This window comes from Monodon monoceros, unplaced genomic scaffold, assembly GCF_005190385.1.
Source record: "Monodon monoceros isolate NGI ecotype Baffin Bay Population unplaced genomic scaffold, NGI_Narwhal_1 Super_Scaffold_16, whole genome shotgun sequence".
Taxonomy (NCBI): domain Eukaryota; kingdom Metazoa; phylum Chordata; class Mammalia; order Artiodactyla; family Monodontidae; genus Monodon; species Monodon monoceros.
In genome coordinates, this window is record NW_021703772.1 from 43704564 (window position 1) to 43722096 (window position 17533).

The following is a 17533-nucleotide window of genomic DNA, read 5'->3' on the forward strand; positions in this document are numbered from 1 at the left end:
TATATTTGGATTTGCCCGGATCTGACACTAGGAGGTTCCAATCCTAGCTGAATCAACCAGCAAAGACTGAGACTGCATGAATAAATGACACCTGCAGACCTCCAGCAGCTTCACAGCCCTCAGTGTCAGGGCTGGAACAGGTGGTAGAGTTCAGCCAGGCAGTGAAGCTGGCTATAATTTTTGTTTCCTACCCGCAGGCAGAGATAGAGGAAGTAGAAACTGAATAATGAAATGTCTCTAGAAGCTTACTGAAGGGAGGAGGGGCCTAGGAAAGACAACGTTTATAAACAATCTAAGATTAAAAGCGCTGGTTCCCTCTAGGAAGGCAGTGGGCCAGCTGTGGTAAGAATCTTGATTGTCAAAGTCACTGTCTTATGCTAGTTGGCCATGGCTTAAGATTCGCATGAACTCACTTGGAGCTAGGGTTGTGGTTTCTTGTGGCTGTGAGTTTCTAGTTCCTTAGATAATTAGGAATTTTTGTGTGGGTGGATTGAGATGCATTCACCTCAGGAGACAGGTGATAACAGTGAGGGCAGCCAGAGGGCACCATGAATTGCTGACACCTGGTCTATAATGTCTCATGTATTGTGTGAATTCAACATCAGTTTCACCTCAAAAGCCAGAGGCTGCTCTGGAGAATTCTCCAGGGGAGACGCCGTTTGCAACATGCTTTTAGTAGTGTTTCTATAAGTATCAAGAATCAGGGCAACGTACCCCTATCTGTACTTTCCTTAATCTGTTTGAAGACCAAGGTGAAATCAGAGCAAGTTCTTTTCTTCTAACTGGGAGGTCTTTACACGGAGTGCACTGATGTACCATATAAAGTACAACAAAAACACGCTGATCACCACCTCCTGCTTCCCTCTGCCCTCTTCTACCTGGTGAGGAGAAAGAAGACGGTTCTCAGCCCAAGGGATATTAAGGGTTACAGCTCTCCACCCTCTAGTTAAGGGTCCATTGATGACAGGGTAGGGTAAGGCGGAGGTGTAGCCTGCAGGTTCTGTGGGTGGGATGGCAATGGCACAGGCTGGACAGGTGTCCAGCATTAGGTTGCTTCAAGGGGAAGAGCAGAGTGCACCCCCTTTTACGGTGCTGGCACTGGCCAGCCTCTTATAAAGATTGGCCAGGCTTTCACTGGGTCGGCTATGCACGCCCAAATAACCTACCAATCCTCTCGAATTACAACACACACTTGAAAGACAAATATTTAAATGCTACAGATACGGTAATGAACATGCCATGTCCCTAACTTCATGGAAAGAGAGTATAAACTAAAAAATACATATATAATATGAAGAGAATAAAGCAGAGCAAGCAGAAAGTGGGTGAAAGGGGTAGGAGTGTGCCATTTTAGACAGTGGGGCCAGAGAAGGCCTTCCTGAGAAGGTGAATTTTGAGCAAATACATACGTTATCTCTCAGAAGGAGCCAGCTCTGCCGAGATATGGGGAAGGCCGGTTGCAGGTGGAGGAAACAGCACGTAGGAAAGGTTGAGGCAGGGGCGGCTTGGCATCCTGAGGACAGGACGCTTGGTGTGGCCAGAGAGGCTAAGCAGGAGGAAAGGTCAGAGGTACCCAGGTCCTAGGAAAGGAGGGTGGGTTTTCTTACGGGTGTGATGAGAACTCATTGGAGGGTTTTGAGCAGGTAAATGCTGTGCTCTGGTTGATGTTTCTAAAAGGTCCCTGTACTGATTAGAGAATAGATTGTAGGGGAGCATCGTAGGGGCGATTCTGTAAGCAGACCAGCTAGAAGTCCCTTATAGTAACCCAAGTGCAAGAAGACTGCGGCCTGGACAGCAGAGAAGCATTTACTCCTAAATTCAAGCTATTGCGCTCTACCCAAATTGCATCATCTTGCTCTTATCTGAAGAGTTACAGATATCAAATGATTTAGGAGACAGTCTTAGAACCAAAATGGAAAAAAAAAAAAAAACCTCACTGGAAGGCAGCGTTTGTTTGCAAAGCTCAGGCTCCAAAGGGTTTTTCCTCAGACCACTAACAAGAGGGTAGTTCGTGTACTTACGGGAATTGACTCAGCCCTCGTAGTGGTGGAACGCTCTCTAGGAGAGGGGATGGCCGGAGGGACCCTGGAAAGACCACAAGAAAAGCCCCTAGTGAGCATGCGTATGGTTTTAGGAGTAACCCTGAAGAAAGAACGGGCTGCAGTTAACGTTCTCATGATGGTCTGGGCTGCTGGGGTCTGCAGACCACAGACCTCACGCTCTTCACCTGACCCCAGCCCCAGAGTGTGCTCCCTTCCCGACGATAGGTAGGAATCCCCTCTTCCACTGGGGACCCCCAGCATAAGGTTCTCAACTCCAGCCGCCTGATTTCACCCTGTTCCTGCCTAGAGAGCCCACAGGGGACCACGGAAGGCAGAACATGGGATACCAGAAGGCGAGTCTGGAGCCCTCCCTGTGGTCACTAGCTGAGGGCTTTTAACGTGCGTGGTGTGTTATCATCGCAGTCGCTCAGGCTCTTCCAGGGTCTGCACTGCCTCCTTGGACACGCGTCTTTCATACGGCCAGCTGCAGCCCCTTGGGGTTCCGGGAGGGCCCTGTCCCCTGTGCAGCCCGTGGCCAGGAGTCATTTGTGTCTCAGATACACGCAAGAAGGCTCCTCAGCATCTGTTGCTTTGTGTGTGTTGTTAACACTGTTCTGCATTCTCCTTTTTGCCCTTGTGTATAAACAGACCATGAAAGAATGCTTTTTTTTTTAAACATCTTTATTGGGGTATAATTGCTTTACAATGGTGTGTTAGTTTCTGCTTTATAACAAAGTGAATCAGTTATACATATACATATGTTCCCCTATCTCTTCCCTCTTGCGTCTCCCTCCCTCCCACCCTCCCTATCCCACCCCTCCAGGCTGTCACAAAGCACCGAGCTAATATCCCTGTGCCTTGCGGCTGCTTCCCCCTAGCTATCTACCTTACTACGTTTGTTAGTGTGTATATGTCCATGACTCTCTCTCGCCCTGTCAAAGCTCACCCTTCCCCCTCCCCATATCCTCAAGTCCGTTCTCCAGTAGGTCTGCGTCTTTATTCGTGTCTTACCCCTAGGTTCTTCATGACATTTTTTTTCCTTAAATTCCATATATATGTGTTAGCATACGGTATTTGTCTTTTTCCTTCTGACTTCACTCTGTATGACAGACTCTAGGTCTATCCATCTCATTACAAGTAGCTCAATTTCATTTCTTTTTAAGGCTGAGTAATATTCCATTGTATATATGTGCCACATCTTCTTTATCCATTCATCCGATGATGGGCACTTAGGTTGTTTCCATCTCCTGGCTATTGTAAATAGAGCTGCAATGAACATTTTGGTACATGACTCTTTTTGAATTTTGGTTTTCTCAGGGTATATGCCCAGTAGTGGGATTGCTGGGTCATATGGTAATTCTATTTGTAGTTTTTTAAGGAACCTCCATACTGTTCTCCATAGTGGCTGAACCAAGAAAGAATGCATTTTTAATTTTTGTATCCTATATTTAAAAGAGAGCCTCTAGAGCTTCCTTCTCGTGCCTTTTTGAGATCTGCCTCTTAACCTGGATTCTTATATTTGCATCTCAGACTCTCAAACTCTGCAAATTTCTTGGTATATTTAAAAACATATGCATCACAGTGTTAAGAGTAAAGATTAAATGGTTTCACAGCATCACAGTGGAGGGTACTGGATCCTCGTGTAACTTCCCTGCTTTGTGCAGCCACCTGAGAACCTTGACTTTTATGCAGTTGTATTTTCAGAGGTGATGGGCATTCACAGTGTCTGTTTCTTCACTTTTCTCCAGCTTAATGCTAAGGTGTTTCTAGGCAGGACCAGGACCTATCTGGACTTACTTAGTGTTTTTCCCTAAATGGATATAATTGTTGAGTTGTTATTACTGGTTACCCGATCCTTCCCCAACTTTGGTGTAGCAGGTTGTTCTAGCTTCATTTCAGGTTTTTCTGGAGAAACAACTGATCGCATTCTCCGTAGGGGAGTGAGGGCTGGGGCATAAGGCCTGTTTCTCGATGTGCGCGTAAACATTCCCTGTTGCTGTTTCACATTTGACAGACGTAGTGGTGATACCCTATCCTGGGTCCAGAAGCATCTGTGACTTTCATCTCACTTCATTTTAAATTCAAATATAGCAGCAGCCTCAAAAAAAAATGAACCCCATTACTTCATAAATTTCTTGTGGCATTTACTACATTTACCATCTGTAATGCTGCACCTGTCTTCTCTCTCTCTCTCTGTTACACTGTGTTATATTGTATTATATATTACATACTATATATAAAATATTTTTTGTGTATTACACAGAACACACGCACATATGTATGTACTACATCTGTCTCCAGCCAAACTTCTCCTGTGCTACAGACCTATCCATCTTCACCTAGCCCCACCAACCAAGACTCAGTACTTCTAAAATTGAACTCTCCCTCTTTTTTTTGCTTCTTCTCTATTATTCCTTATCCCACTCACCGGAACCATCAGGTCATTTCTGGATCTCTGAGTCTGTTGATTCCACTTCCTAGGTGCTCTTACATCTGTTCTTTCTCCTGCCTCCTTAGTTTGTTTCTTGTTTAGACTGCTTCGGGAGCTTCCACAGCTCTTCTGCTTTCAGTCTTCTGCCCCTCTAACATTTTGCGTGGCCTACAGAATGCTCTTTCTAAGACATGACTGTGTTCTCTGTTCCCACAGGTCCATTCTGTGCCTTGCTCTCCCCTGCTCAGTTCCTGGAAGCTGGCCTCTGTGGGCTTCTTTGCCCTCTGGCTTCCGATTGGGTTTGGCAGATGAGAGGCACTGACGGGAGGGCGGGAGAGAGCTCCCCCTGAAGCTCTGGCAGGGCTTGCATCCCCTTAGACTACTGTCCTCTTGGCTCTGGTAACAACGGGTCCTCCCTTTGCCATTTCAGGCCTAGGGATTTTGAAGGCTTTCTGCTCTTGTTGGTGCCTGGGAACTTCACGGTTCCTTGTTGTTAATGCCTTAACCCTGCCTACATCTTCACCGAACTCTTCTCAGTGAAACCCTTTGGAATGTCAACAGTGTCTTGCCGAGACTTTGACACTTACCTAAAATCCTTCAATGCTCTGCTTTCTGCGGGAAGTCCACCCTCCTCAGTGTAACAGAAACCACCTAGCTCTCTAGCTTCAGGTGTTGAAATGTCCTGTGTATTCCCTACACTCCGGCCTCGTGAATGGCCGAAGCACTTCCATGATTTCCCTCATCTCCATGGTTCTGTACACATTTGTCACCCCACCCCCTGACTTCTGTCTCGCTGCCTCTGACTGCTTCAGTGCTCCTCTCACGTTTCCTCCTTTCTGGGAAGCCTCCCTCAATCCTTGCCCTCTACTTCAAGATTGAAGAAGTGCCTATTCTCCATGCTCTTGCAGTCCCTCCATCTGTCATAAGAGTATTGGTACTGGACTGTAATCTTTTTGTCTGCCTCCTGCTAGATTGGAAAGACTGAAGGACTATAATTACCACGTAGAAGAATTTACTGGCCATAGACTACAAAAACAGCCATCATTAACCCTGTGAATAAAAAAGAAAGAAGATAAGATTCTGGGCAATTACATATTTAGGAAATATATTCTTTTTTCCGTTTCTCAGTTGCAAGATGTAAAGCTTTGAAGGAAATGGATTTAATTAAAACGTCTCAGTCAGACTGTTACTGCTACAATCAAAAATCCCAAGTGAAATGGAAGTATATGTGGTCAACTGTGCAGGTAAGAGCCTACTTTCAAATTATGTCTTAGGAACAGGGAGTTAAAACGTACTATTTCAAGAGTAGAAGTAGCTTTTGTATGACATAGAGCTGTGTATCAGTATGAAAGCTGCCTGGGGGATTACACACAGCAGTTCAGGTTGGGGGGGGGCTATGGGAGGGGACATTAACCTCCATACTCTTCATCAGCCCCTCTCCAGCCACTCCAAGTAGATATACTATCTGAGTGCAGTGTGCTTGCTGTTCGGACATGGCTCAAGACAATACCCTCTTGCCTACTTTCCAAAATAATTGCTATCTCAGACCCTTCTCTATAGAAATCTGAAGTTACCTCTGATCCCAGGTGTGGTCAAGATAGTAGTTACTCTTAATAGCCTAGCACTTTCCTTCCTTCAGCATTTAATGAATATTTATTAAGCACCTACTAAGTGCCAGGAATTCTTCTAGGCTCTTAGGATCCATCAGTGAACAAAATAGATCCCCGCTCCCGTGATGTTTACACTCTTGGGAATGGGGGTAGGGGGTAGGGTGGGGTTAGCTATAAATGTAAAAGAGGAGAAAATTATAAAACTAGTAAGTGCTATAAAAAAAGAAAATGTAGAGTAAGATAAGTGGAATGAGGCGGGTGGAGGCAAGTTGCAGTATTAAAAAGAGTGGTCAGGGTCTTTCTCATTGAAAAGGTGACACATGAGTAAGATCTCAGTGATGTGAGTTGCCCAACAGGGTATCTGAGGGAAGAGTGTTCTGGCTGAGGGAAGAGCTAGGACATCATCATATCAGTAGGCACTTGATGTTGCTTTGTACTATTACTGATAATACACACCACTTTGGTCACTTGGTTAAGGTGTTATCTGTCAGTTTACAGTTTTACCACTGTAAGATAACTATTTTCACCTCTGTAATGAATGACTATTTTGAGGGGATAATTTGAGACTATGTATATATTTTATTCCTCATCAAACTTTTACCCCCTAGTTTTATTATCTGTTGATGATGCTTGCCTGAATCAGTTATCATCACGATGTTTATCAAATGGTGATTTTCTAATTCCATTATTCCTTCTACATTTCACTGGCATTCTTCTATAAGGAAGAGTTTTACCTCCCCAATTTATTTATATCCATATAGTTTCATGGATTGCCAATTCATTTGCTGGACTACAATTCCTTACTTTTATTATTTGTTTTGTTATTCAAATTGTCCCAGATTTGGCCAGTAGGAGCCCCTTTGAACTAGCCCTTATGTTCTTTAACTTGTGCCTATCATTATTTGAGCACTTCTTTACCTTCTGGCAAACAAGATGTTCCCAAGCTTATCCTGTAATTTCTTAGACGCAGCTCTGGAGTCATACATTTTTCCAAGGAGCACTCAGTGTCAGGTGTGTTCATTACTACCGGATATCATTATCATATGTGTATGTACACACCCATACTCCTATACACATGGCTGTTTCTTCCTTCCTTTCTTTCTTCTTACTTCCTGTCTATCTGTCTTCAAAAACCATGAATTCTGATCTCTCCAACACCACTGGGTTCACTCTAGTCTTTCTCCTTTCCATATCTATAACTCTCTTCTCTGATTGTGAGAAACCTGGTTCCCATTCTCATCAATATATTGATTTATTTGCCTAATCCTAGAGTAATTTCAGAGTTGCTAAGCCATACTGTTTTGAAAAACAAACCTAGTAACAAGAGCTCAGTATTTGTTTACAGTGTGTTTTATCTTTAGTTTGAGGGGTCACAGTCTAAATATTGTGCTCAAAAGTTAGTTGGGTTAATTCATTCCTACCCATCCCCCTTCAATATGGTTATATTATTCATTTGAAATACACTTGTTTTTATTTGTTTCCATTTCAGAGTTTTTCCTCATCCTGGTTGATTTTATTGTCATTATTTTTTAGTATGTACAATATTAATATGGCTCAAAAGTCAAAACTACACAAAGGTGTTCTCAGAGAAGCGTCACTCCCCCTCATCCCTTCCCACCCAACCCATGTGGGTAATCAATCTTGTTAGTTTCTGGTATATCTTTCCTGTGTTTCTTTTTACAAAAGTAAGTGGTGATGCGTATTTATAGATGGTGCTTAAAGCCATGGGACTAAGGAGTGAGTTTAGACGGAGAAGAGGAGAGGACCAGCGACTGAGCCTGGGTCAGTCAGATATATTAAGAGGTCTGGGAGGAGGAAGGGGCCAGCAGAGGAGAGAGAGAAAGGGCAACAAGTGAAGGAGGTGCCCAGGGAGCCCCAGGAAGTGCGACAGGGAGGAGGGAGTGATCAGCAGCGCCAGACTCTGTTGATGGATCAGATAGAATGACTGGGAATGAGTTGACCATTCGGTTTAGCAACACCATGCCACTGATGACCTTGTCAGGGGCAGCCTGTTGGAAATGAAAGCCTGACTGAAGTGGCTAAAGAGAGAAATGGGGGGGAGGAACCGGAGGCTGCAGGTATTGGCAACTTTTAAAAAGAATTTTATTGTAGTGGGAAGCGAGGAAAGGGGGTGATAGCTGAAGGGGAAAATGGAGTCAATAAAAGGGTTTTTTGTGTTTTTCTTTTAGTGGGAAAAATGCCAGCATGTTTGTAAGCTGATAGGAATGGTCTAGTAGAGTGGGAAGAAGTACTGGTGGGATGTCCTTGAGTAGCAAAGGTGGGTCGGATCCAGTGCACAGGTTGGGGGCTTGCCTTTAGAATGGAGCCTGTAAATCTCCGTGGCAGAAATTTCCTCTGGAAATGCACAGGCCAGAAGCAGAGCATGTGCCTGCAGATATGGGGATATGGGGATAAGAGCCCTCCCTGTTCTCTTCCGATTTCTTCTGTTCTCCGTGAAGTAGGAAGGATCACCAGCCAGAAGTGAGGCAGGGAGAAGTTATTGGGGTATTGAGGAAGGAGAAGCCGTGAGGTCATCGTTGAAGAGAGTGGAAGAGCCACTGGATAGGAGTGTGTGGTATGATTGCCAGCAGCCTTCCGGTCCTACTTCAGGTTCACAGTCAAGGGTTTGAAGTGAGAGCACTACGAGTTTCTCCAGCATGATCAGTGGTGTAGATGCAAAAGTGGAATAGGTGGAGGGTTGGATTTTGCAAGTGAGTGTGACAAAGCACGAGGGGTACAAACAAGTTAAGAGTACATATAAGGGAATGCTTTATAATGATTGATCATGGAACTTAGCTGGAAAAGAAGGGGCTGAGGACATCAAGGGTGAGGAGCAGAGGAAAGGTGCTTGCTCCCTGCTGGGGTTAATGCTTGCTGGGGTCGGGGTGTTAAGGGAGGCACGCTGGAAAGGTAGGAGGTGGTGGTCAGCTAGTGGGGTGTATTTCATGCAGCCTGTATTGGAGGCTGCAGTGTGGGACTGACAAGATTGGGGTGTGGCCGCAGGCATGATTAGCTGAGGTGAGTGGAGCATAAGAGGGGAGGAGTTCAAGGAACCAAGAGGACAGGATATTGGAAGGAGTTTTGTGTGTATCTTGTGTATATTTAATCCCGGAGACATGACAGGAAGTAGTATTGGAGAGAGAGCAGCAGAGAGCCAGGAGCTAAAATCCAAGAGAATCGGGGCGTTGGTAGACAGATAATGGGTGATTTCACCTGAGGCCTGAGATTCAGAGCTGGTGCTCTCTTTCCCCTTTTCAGGCTTGCCGTATCCTTGGACAAAGAAGAGAAATAGAGAGGGACAAAGGCAGCAGCAGAGTTGTCCTTTAATGGTCCCTGGGCTGTCATCACCTGCTTAGTATTGTAGGTGGTTCTTTGCTGTGAGACTTGAGTAGCACCTGGGGTTGGGTTCTGATCCTTCTTCAGCGGGCATGGTGAGAGAAGCCTGAATCACATATGCTCAGCTGATCTGTAAGATAGAAATGCTTTTTTCTCAGTCACAGTAGAAGTGGTAGATATATAAACCCTATTCTCATTAGGTTTATAACCAAATAGTTTGCTACCTATTATTTTCTATCTCATCCATTTTCACATGTCCCTTGGCCACAATAACCTGCTGGAAGAGGGAATTCCATCATCCACAACTCAGGGGAAGAAACATCCACTTTAAGTGTCTGTGCTCCAGTGTGTGTTGACTAAACACAGATCTCTGGATCTGTCCCTGGGATCAGAATGTTGCCAAGTACCTCTGAGTGTTCTTTATTCAACCAGTCGTGGGCTCTCTTTACTCCTTTTCTCATGATTTTAAGAAGCTTATAAGAAGTTTTAACTTCTGTGTTTGTGAATTTGTTTGTTCTTGTTTTGTAGGTGAAAATTACCAGTTCAGGCCTGCTCAGTATTGTATATATCACAGAAAGATATAATTGCCAGTATCCAGAAACCATTCTATCTATTATCAAATGTGTGATTCATAACCTTTGGACACCAAAGGAGTCTAATGATATAACCATAACCATCAATCCATATGGGGAGACTGTGTGCTTCTCTGTGAAGCCTGCCAGGAAGATATTTATCTATACCATAAGAGTGAATCAAAACAGTAAGTCTCTTTTTATTATACTTGATTTCTGGAATCAGTTTTTCTGGAGTGACATTTCAGTAAATTGACTTTTTTTCACTACACTACATTGACACAGAATCTTTGTTTGTTGTGTGTCTGTGTCTTTTTTGCTCCAGTTGTGGATTTCAAACTCTTCCTTGTGTTTGTGGCGGGCATTTTCCTCTTCTTTTATGCAAAGACCTTGAGTCAGTAAGTATTCATTTTTACTTTCTTAAATTTGTGAATCAAAAAGAGTAGGACATTTTTAACCCTGTGCTGAATAGTTCCACACTAGTTTGTAGGTCTTGCTTTAGATTTTGCAAACAATTGGTCTGAAGACAGTGTTTGAAAGGTTTTAAAACCAGTAACATTTGTTTGTATAGTATGATATGTACTGGTTACAGAGTACTTTCACATGCATTACTTTGTATTATGTATCAATATACATTTTTTTAATAGATTTATTTTATTTTAATTAATTTATTTTTTGGCTGTGTTGGGTCTTTTGTTGCTGCGCACGGGCTTTCTCTAGTTGCAGCGAGGGGGGCTACTCTTCGTTGTGGTGCTAGGGCTTCTTATTGCGGTGGCTTCTCTTGTTGCGGAGCACAGGCTCCAGGCGTGCAGGCTTCAGTAGTTGAGACACACAGGCTTCGGTAGTTATGGCTCACGGGCTCTAGAGCGCAGGCTCAGTAGTTGTGGTGCATGGGCTTAGTTGCTCCGTGGCATGTGGGATCTTCCCAGACCAGGGCTCAAACCTGTGTGCCCTGCATTGGCAGGCGGATTCTTAACCACTGTACCACCAGGGAAGCCCCTATACATTATTTTAATTGATTTGATTCTCTTAACAACTATGTGAGCTCTGGATTATTGTTCTCAATTTATAAATGAGAAAACCGACATCCGTCAGTACATGAGTAGTCTTGCCAGGGCTGAAATTTATACTCAGGTTTTCTGATGCTGGGTGCCTTCCTCTCTCTTACATTTGCACCACCTCCTAGATTTGTGGCTCTGATACAGAAGGTTGAATTTAACATATTATCCTGATACTTTTTTTCTTATAACTTCTCTCATGAAAAAGGAATTTCTTTCCAATAATATTTTACTTCTTAACTTGCTATTCTGGACATTATTTATTTTCAAGTTTTTCCTTATGGCTTAAGAGAGTGTGTTTCATGTCCTCCATGGTCTTAATAAATTGGATGTTGCTTACATAGCCTGAGGAGTAAAGCTTGGACTCAGAGGAGATGGGCTGCAGGCCTGAATCCTCCAACTGACAGGTACTGACTTGGGAAAGCCTTTAATTTCTTGGCGCCTTAGTTTCCTCCCATGTAAAATTTTCACAAGACTGTTGTGAGAGCATGTTAAGCTCTCAGACAAGTGCCTGCTATGTGATAGGTGCTCCAATAATTATTATTGGACCAGATTCTAAACATAGAAGATAACTCAGACATTCTGTTTCGAGTTAGTGGCAAGCTACCATAAATTTCAAGTAGAGATTTCATTTTTTAAGAGTATAGGATGTAATTAAAGCTGCCATCTGAGTTTTTCTTCTTAATAATCTTTATGACTACTGTCAAGTTAAACATGTTTCTAATACTGAAAGAGCGACTTGGCATTTAAATGGCTTTTATCTGCTTGTCTTGACAGGAGCCCTGTTTTCTTTTACTCTTCGGGGACTGTGCTAGGTATTCTAATGACATTAGTCTTTGTCCTGTTGCTGGTGAAAAAGTTCATTCCTAAGGTAGGTATACCATGTACAAATGAATAAAAAAATGGAAATCATGATCTCATAAACATGAAAAATTGATTAAAATTAATTCACATTTATTATGAAAGTTCCTAATTCAAACCGTATTTCTACATTGTATAAACTGGCTTAAATTGTATCTTTTCCAAGAGATTCCATTTTTATTTATTACTGTGTGTAGGCTTAAGTTTTGGCGATACTTTTTTTGAGACCCTTTTATTTTCTAGATAATACGTTTTTCTTATGAGTGATGGGGGCTTATTCTATGCTGAGTGCAGATTTCTCTTGGCTCAGCTGAGGAATGTCATGATGCTGAACCATTGGGGCCTTGAATAACAGCATTGCTACATCTGGGGATTTCTTCATCATTATTAGTTCCCCCAAAACACCTTCAATAAAAGAATGCCTGGCATTTAGTTGAGGATACATATATATTAGTTCATGATGCTCATGTTGTAGTTACTCTGATGAAAGCTTGCAACACCAGCATTATTTTGAGATAAATTTATTCTTTAGAACAGTGCTTCTCCAATTGTAATGTACATGCAAGTCACCCGGGGGTCCTGTTGAAATGCAGACTCTGATTCAGGAGTCTCAGTGGGCCTGAGAGTCTGCATCCCAGCAAGCTGCCAGGTGACATCGAAGCTGCTGGTGCGTGGATCAGACCTTTAACAAGACACAAGAAGAGTTATCTTGAGTTGACTTCAATGCAGTTTGATATAGAAGTTTTGAATACAAAGGGTTTATTTGTTTCTTTCTATTTTTATGAGAGTGAATGAACCAAAAACTGTGTTATTTATTTTCTTCCACACACAGTATAGCACGTTTTGGGCTCTAATGGTTGGTTGTTGGTTTGCTTCAGTTTATATTGTGTGGCAACTGATGGAAGAGCTGAAGTGGCTGTGGTGTCAAAACAGAATATATATATTAGGTAGGTAAAGCTTTAAATAATATGGTCTGTTATTGGTAAAGCTGAGAATTACAGCCAGGGGCCTTCTTTTGACATACGTTTCTCTCCAGAATCCAAATTTTCATTTTGAACTAAGGAGAAGAGCTGTTAAAAATAATATTTTATTTTATTCCCATGCTTGGTGATTTCAGTTCACTAGTTCCCATTTTAGACTATTTCTGTATGACATCCTTCTTAGTTTTCTATACTAATGATCAAAAGAGCAAAAAAGCATTTGCCCTTTTTGACTGCATGTGCTTTTGAGTTGTGGTTAAGCTCTAACCACATCTAAATTGTAATGAAAACACTTCTCTAAAATGTGGCTCTTTATTTCTTTTTCTTAATTTATTCAGTATGAAGGTGAGAAATCCTAAATATAAATGACTAATGAAAACTTGACTTTTCAGAAACAGAGACACTTGTTCTTCTTGTTTGATGTTATTTTAAAAAACAAACAAAAAAGAAAAACCCAACTTTTTAAAGTGTTTTATTTGGGAAATTATAGAGAATGAGAGAATCAATTTTCTCCTAACCTCTTAGTGCCAAATTTCTTCCGTAAGTCCACCCACCCAGAACAAAAGTAATCAATCCTTTGTTTCACTTGAAGGTTTTATGTTTTTAGCCCATTTTTCTTTTTACGCTAAAGTATTTTCAAAGTTAATTATTGCTATTATGGTGTGTTTCCTTAAATACTTCACTAAGCATCTCTACAAGGCAAGAGCATTTTCCTCTATAGTTAAATAACTATTAAATGAATAATTACGTAAAATCATCTATTATCTAGGCCATGTTCAAATTTCCTAAACATCCTTGATGCTTGTTTTGTATAAGGTAGGATATAGTCCAGAATCACATTCTGCATCTATTGTGTCCTGTAAGTCTCTTTTAATCCATAACAGGTTTTGGGGTGTTTTTTTTCCCATCACAATGATATGCTGAAGAGACCAAGTTGTCCTATAGAATGTCCCACTTTCTGGATTTCTCTGATTATTCCTTTGTAGTATAATTTAATTTGTTTCTCTGTCCCCTGTATTTTTTATAAGCTGGAAGTTAGATCTTGAGGCTTGCGTACATACAAATGAAACACTTGGCGAAATACGTAAGAGGCAATGTGCACGTGACGTTGGATCACAACAGGAGACACCACAGAATATCTCACTGTCCCTCTTTTGGTAATACAGAAACTGAGCACTGGATTACGAGGGTGACAGCCCCATCCCTGCACTGTAAAATTATATTTTCATTTAGTGACTAGAAAATAAGTTAGGAATAGCTTTTGTAGCAGACTGTGACATACACTGAGGCTTATTCCTGACCAAAGCAACTGTGATAACATTTGCCCTCTAGGACTCTGGACCAGAAAATAGGGATACTTACATATTAATATTATAATAATTTATTATTATACATCCTTAATTATTACAAAAGTCAGCCTAATATCTCACATGGAAGGAATAACTAGCCCTAAATGCATTTTTCAACTTCATTGGAAAAAGAAAACAAAAATGAAGGTTTTCTGATATGTTCTTAGCTCTAAGCCATATGGCTCTGCCAGTTTTTTCCCCATAACTTTTCAGTTCAGTGTTATGTTGTTTTACATTCTTCTGCTTTTACAGGCTACGTCTTGATAGTTGGGTGTCTCAGCTTTACTGTTTGTTACAAGCACGGGCCCCTCGTGGAGAAGAGGAGCGTGACCCTCTTGGCGTGGGCGCTGCAGCTCCTCTCCCTGCTCCTGGTCTATGCTGGCGTGGCCATTCCTCAGTTCGCCTATGCAGTGATGCTCCTCACCCTGTCGTCCAAGATCCTGCACTACCCACTGAGAGCACTCGCTTACGTGAGATGGTGAGTATCTTTTTTTTTTTTTTTTTTTTCCATCATAAATTTGACATTTTGAGCTCTGGTTTTATTTATTTTGGGGGGGGGAATTTTTTGGACACATCATAGTTAATCTCACAATTAACTCCACTTCATCTGGATATTTCCCTCTGAGAGGGGGACAGTTAGAGAACGTAATAAGCATCTGATTCCATCCCCATTGCTAGTCGTCGTTCATCTTTCAGAGGTGCACCACCAATTACTAGGTAATGACAGCTCACCCAGAATTCACTAAAATCAGTGGCAAAATTACTTGGGCTCGGAGTCACCTATAATTTCTACTTCCATTCTACGTTTCCTTTTTTTAGGGCCCAGGACTGCTTTAGAGGTAATTGTGCATATGAGATAAGAGTTAGGGAACAGAAATGAATCACAAATGATTGAAAGTTATGATTTATATAATTCGGTTAAGCCTTTGGAAAGTACAGAAAGAAAGATGAGACAAGTTCTGTTGTCACGGCTTTATGATGTCCTCAGTCACGGAGTCTGAGCACCTGTTTTTGTGTCAGGTGCACAGGTGAAGGAGATGGTCCCTACCCTTGAGGTGCACTTGTTGACACATAGGCATATGTTTCTATAGCTCTGAAGTGTTAAAGTAGGCCTGCACAGGAACTGTGGTGTGTAGAAAAAGTTCAGGAAAGTTCCTGGAGGAGGTCACTGTGCTGAATTTTAATGAATCAAAACAGCCAGATGAATAAATATAGGAAGGGCCTTCCTGACGGGGAGAAAGGCCAGTTTGGTACCATCACAGGGCCAGTGAGCGAGGTGGGTGTCGGCCAGGTCATGGAGGCATTACAGGCCCTCCTGGAGAATCTGATCTGATCCTGTAACATGGCGGAGGCAGCTGACCGTTACGTATCTTCGTCAGTGCTCTCTGACTACTGCCTCGACAGGGTTAGAAATCAAATGCCTGGGGCCCAGAAGGTAGTGAAGGAATGAGCCCGAGCAGAGGGAAGGCAGTGGTGAGGACTGTGTGAAATTCTACAACATTGCCTCCTTGAAAGGGGGTCAGTTGCCATTCACCCTGAGCTGACTGTTGCCATGTGGGAATATGGGCCTTGCCTTGCCAGCTCTTCTGGTTTTCTAGAAAAGCTGGGAATGTGGATTAGAATGTAAATTCTGACAATGTTTAAATGTTGGCATCTAATCTGAAAATAAAAATGCATTCAACAAGCAAAAATCAAAGCAGAGACCATGAACATGCCTCGGGCAGTAGGAGGGGCCCATCTGTCTTCTGGCACAGAGGGTGGAGGTTAAGGGGAGGTTCCGGGGCAGGAGACCAGTCGTCAGACATCACAGCAATCCACGCAAGAGGCGATGAGGGCCTGGAGTAGGGCAGTGAGATCAAGGCAGGAAGAGGGAGTTAATAAATATTTACAAGCTAAACTTGGCTGTGAGGAAGGAGACTCTGTGGTAACTGGTAGTTTCTGGATCTGATGACTTGCATGTGTGGTGACCTCACAGGGTTAAAATGCACCAGCGACAGGGCAGGGCCCCTCTGCAGAGGATGCTGGGGAGACTGAAAGGCAGCAGGGTCGGGGGACTGATGCTGACTGCTTCCCCCTGCCCTGTCTCAGAGGTAGACAGTGACTGGGGGTCTCAGAGGTCCCTCTGTCAGGAGGACAGTGGCCACTACACATCCTTCAGACCTCTGGTCCTTTGCCAGGCTTGTGGCCCAAGGAGCCCAAGAGAGAATTCCTTCCACTTTCCCTTTAAACATCCACTGCCCTGCCAAGAGCAAAGTGTGTTCTGTCACGGTGATCCTTTAATGCATTTGCTGTGCGTTCTGTTAACACAAACGTAATGATCAAAATATCATTAACTTCCTCAACTTTTCATCTTGCTAGTGAGTAATTATGTGAAACATTAGGGGATAAAACAGGAACTTATAGGTTAAATAATAAACCAGAGGAAATACTTTGATTTGTATAGTACTTTCTAGTTTGCAAAGAGCTGTTTGAATATATTTTAATAATATATGGTAGCTGTTCTTCTGATTATCTTTGTTGAACACTTATTATAGACCACTCACTGTGCTAAGCACTTGACACAAAATAATGTATTTCATCTGTACAGTGACCTCCTTGTTGCTTTCATTTTTTTCCATGTGAGCAAGGTGAGGCTCAGAACTGTGAAGGAATTGCCCCAGTTCACACGGTGGGTAAACCTCAAAGCCAGGACTGTGTCCCGGGCTTCTCCTCAGAGCCCAGGAGTTTTCCTCTAGGGAGACAGTGTAGGTATTCAGAAAAGAAGAAGGAAATCATGTCAGTGGTTCCCTAATTGAGCTCATCAACCACCAGACAATCAATAAAAGTTTAAAGATTTTTCAGGTCCCAAACCTTAAGAAAATGTATGTTTAAAACACCTCCTGGTGATTCTGATGCTCATTTATATTTGGGAATCTCTGGTTAAATTAAACACCTAAAAACATTTTTTAAAACTCATTGGTAAGTATAACATATATGTTAAAACCTTTTCATCATTACCATTTTTATGAGATTCTTCACTTTAGGACTTTTTTGCTTGGAAAAGAATTCCAATCGTGAGCCCCTCAGCATGTAGCAGAGGAAGAATTATTATAAATGACTGTGTATACACGACCCTTGTACAGTGTTTACTTCCTCTAAGGTTAGTCAGAATCCCCACCACTAGGTGGAGGCGATATTCCACAAATCTTCCCGGCTTCTCTGTTCAGACTAAGTGGCAAGTGATTCTGCTAGGTCTCCGTAAAAGGACATCTCAGAGGCTTGCTGCTAAGAAAATCAGCAGGGCAGGCATAAAGA

The 17533-nt window shown here is 42.5% G+C and overlaps 1 protein-coding gene across 2 annotated transcripts in view; it reads left to right on the forward strand.

The window, feature by feature from the left end:
* NEMP2 (nuclear envelope integral membrane protein 2) overlaps nucleotides 1–17533 on the forward strand; it is a 35269-nt gene that overhangs the window by 9295 nt on the left and 8441 nt on the right. For both annotated transcript variants that reach the window (XM_029226137.1, XM_029226136.1), the window contains exons 2-7: nucleotides 5602–5717; nucleotides 9948–10179; nucleotides 10317–10389; nucleotides 11827–11920; nucleotides 12743–12857; nucleotides 14492–14717. In XM_029226137.1, the coding sequence (XP_029081970.1) occupies nucleotides 5602–5717; nucleotides 9948–10179; nucleotides 10317–10389; nucleotides 11827–11920; nucleotides 12743–12857; nucleotides 14492–14717 (856 nt within the window). The remainder of the gene's footprint in view (nucleotides 1–5601; nucleotides 5718–9947; nucleotides 10180–10316; nucleotides 10390–11826; nucleotides 11921–12742; nucleotides 12858–14491; nucleotides 14718–17533) is intronic.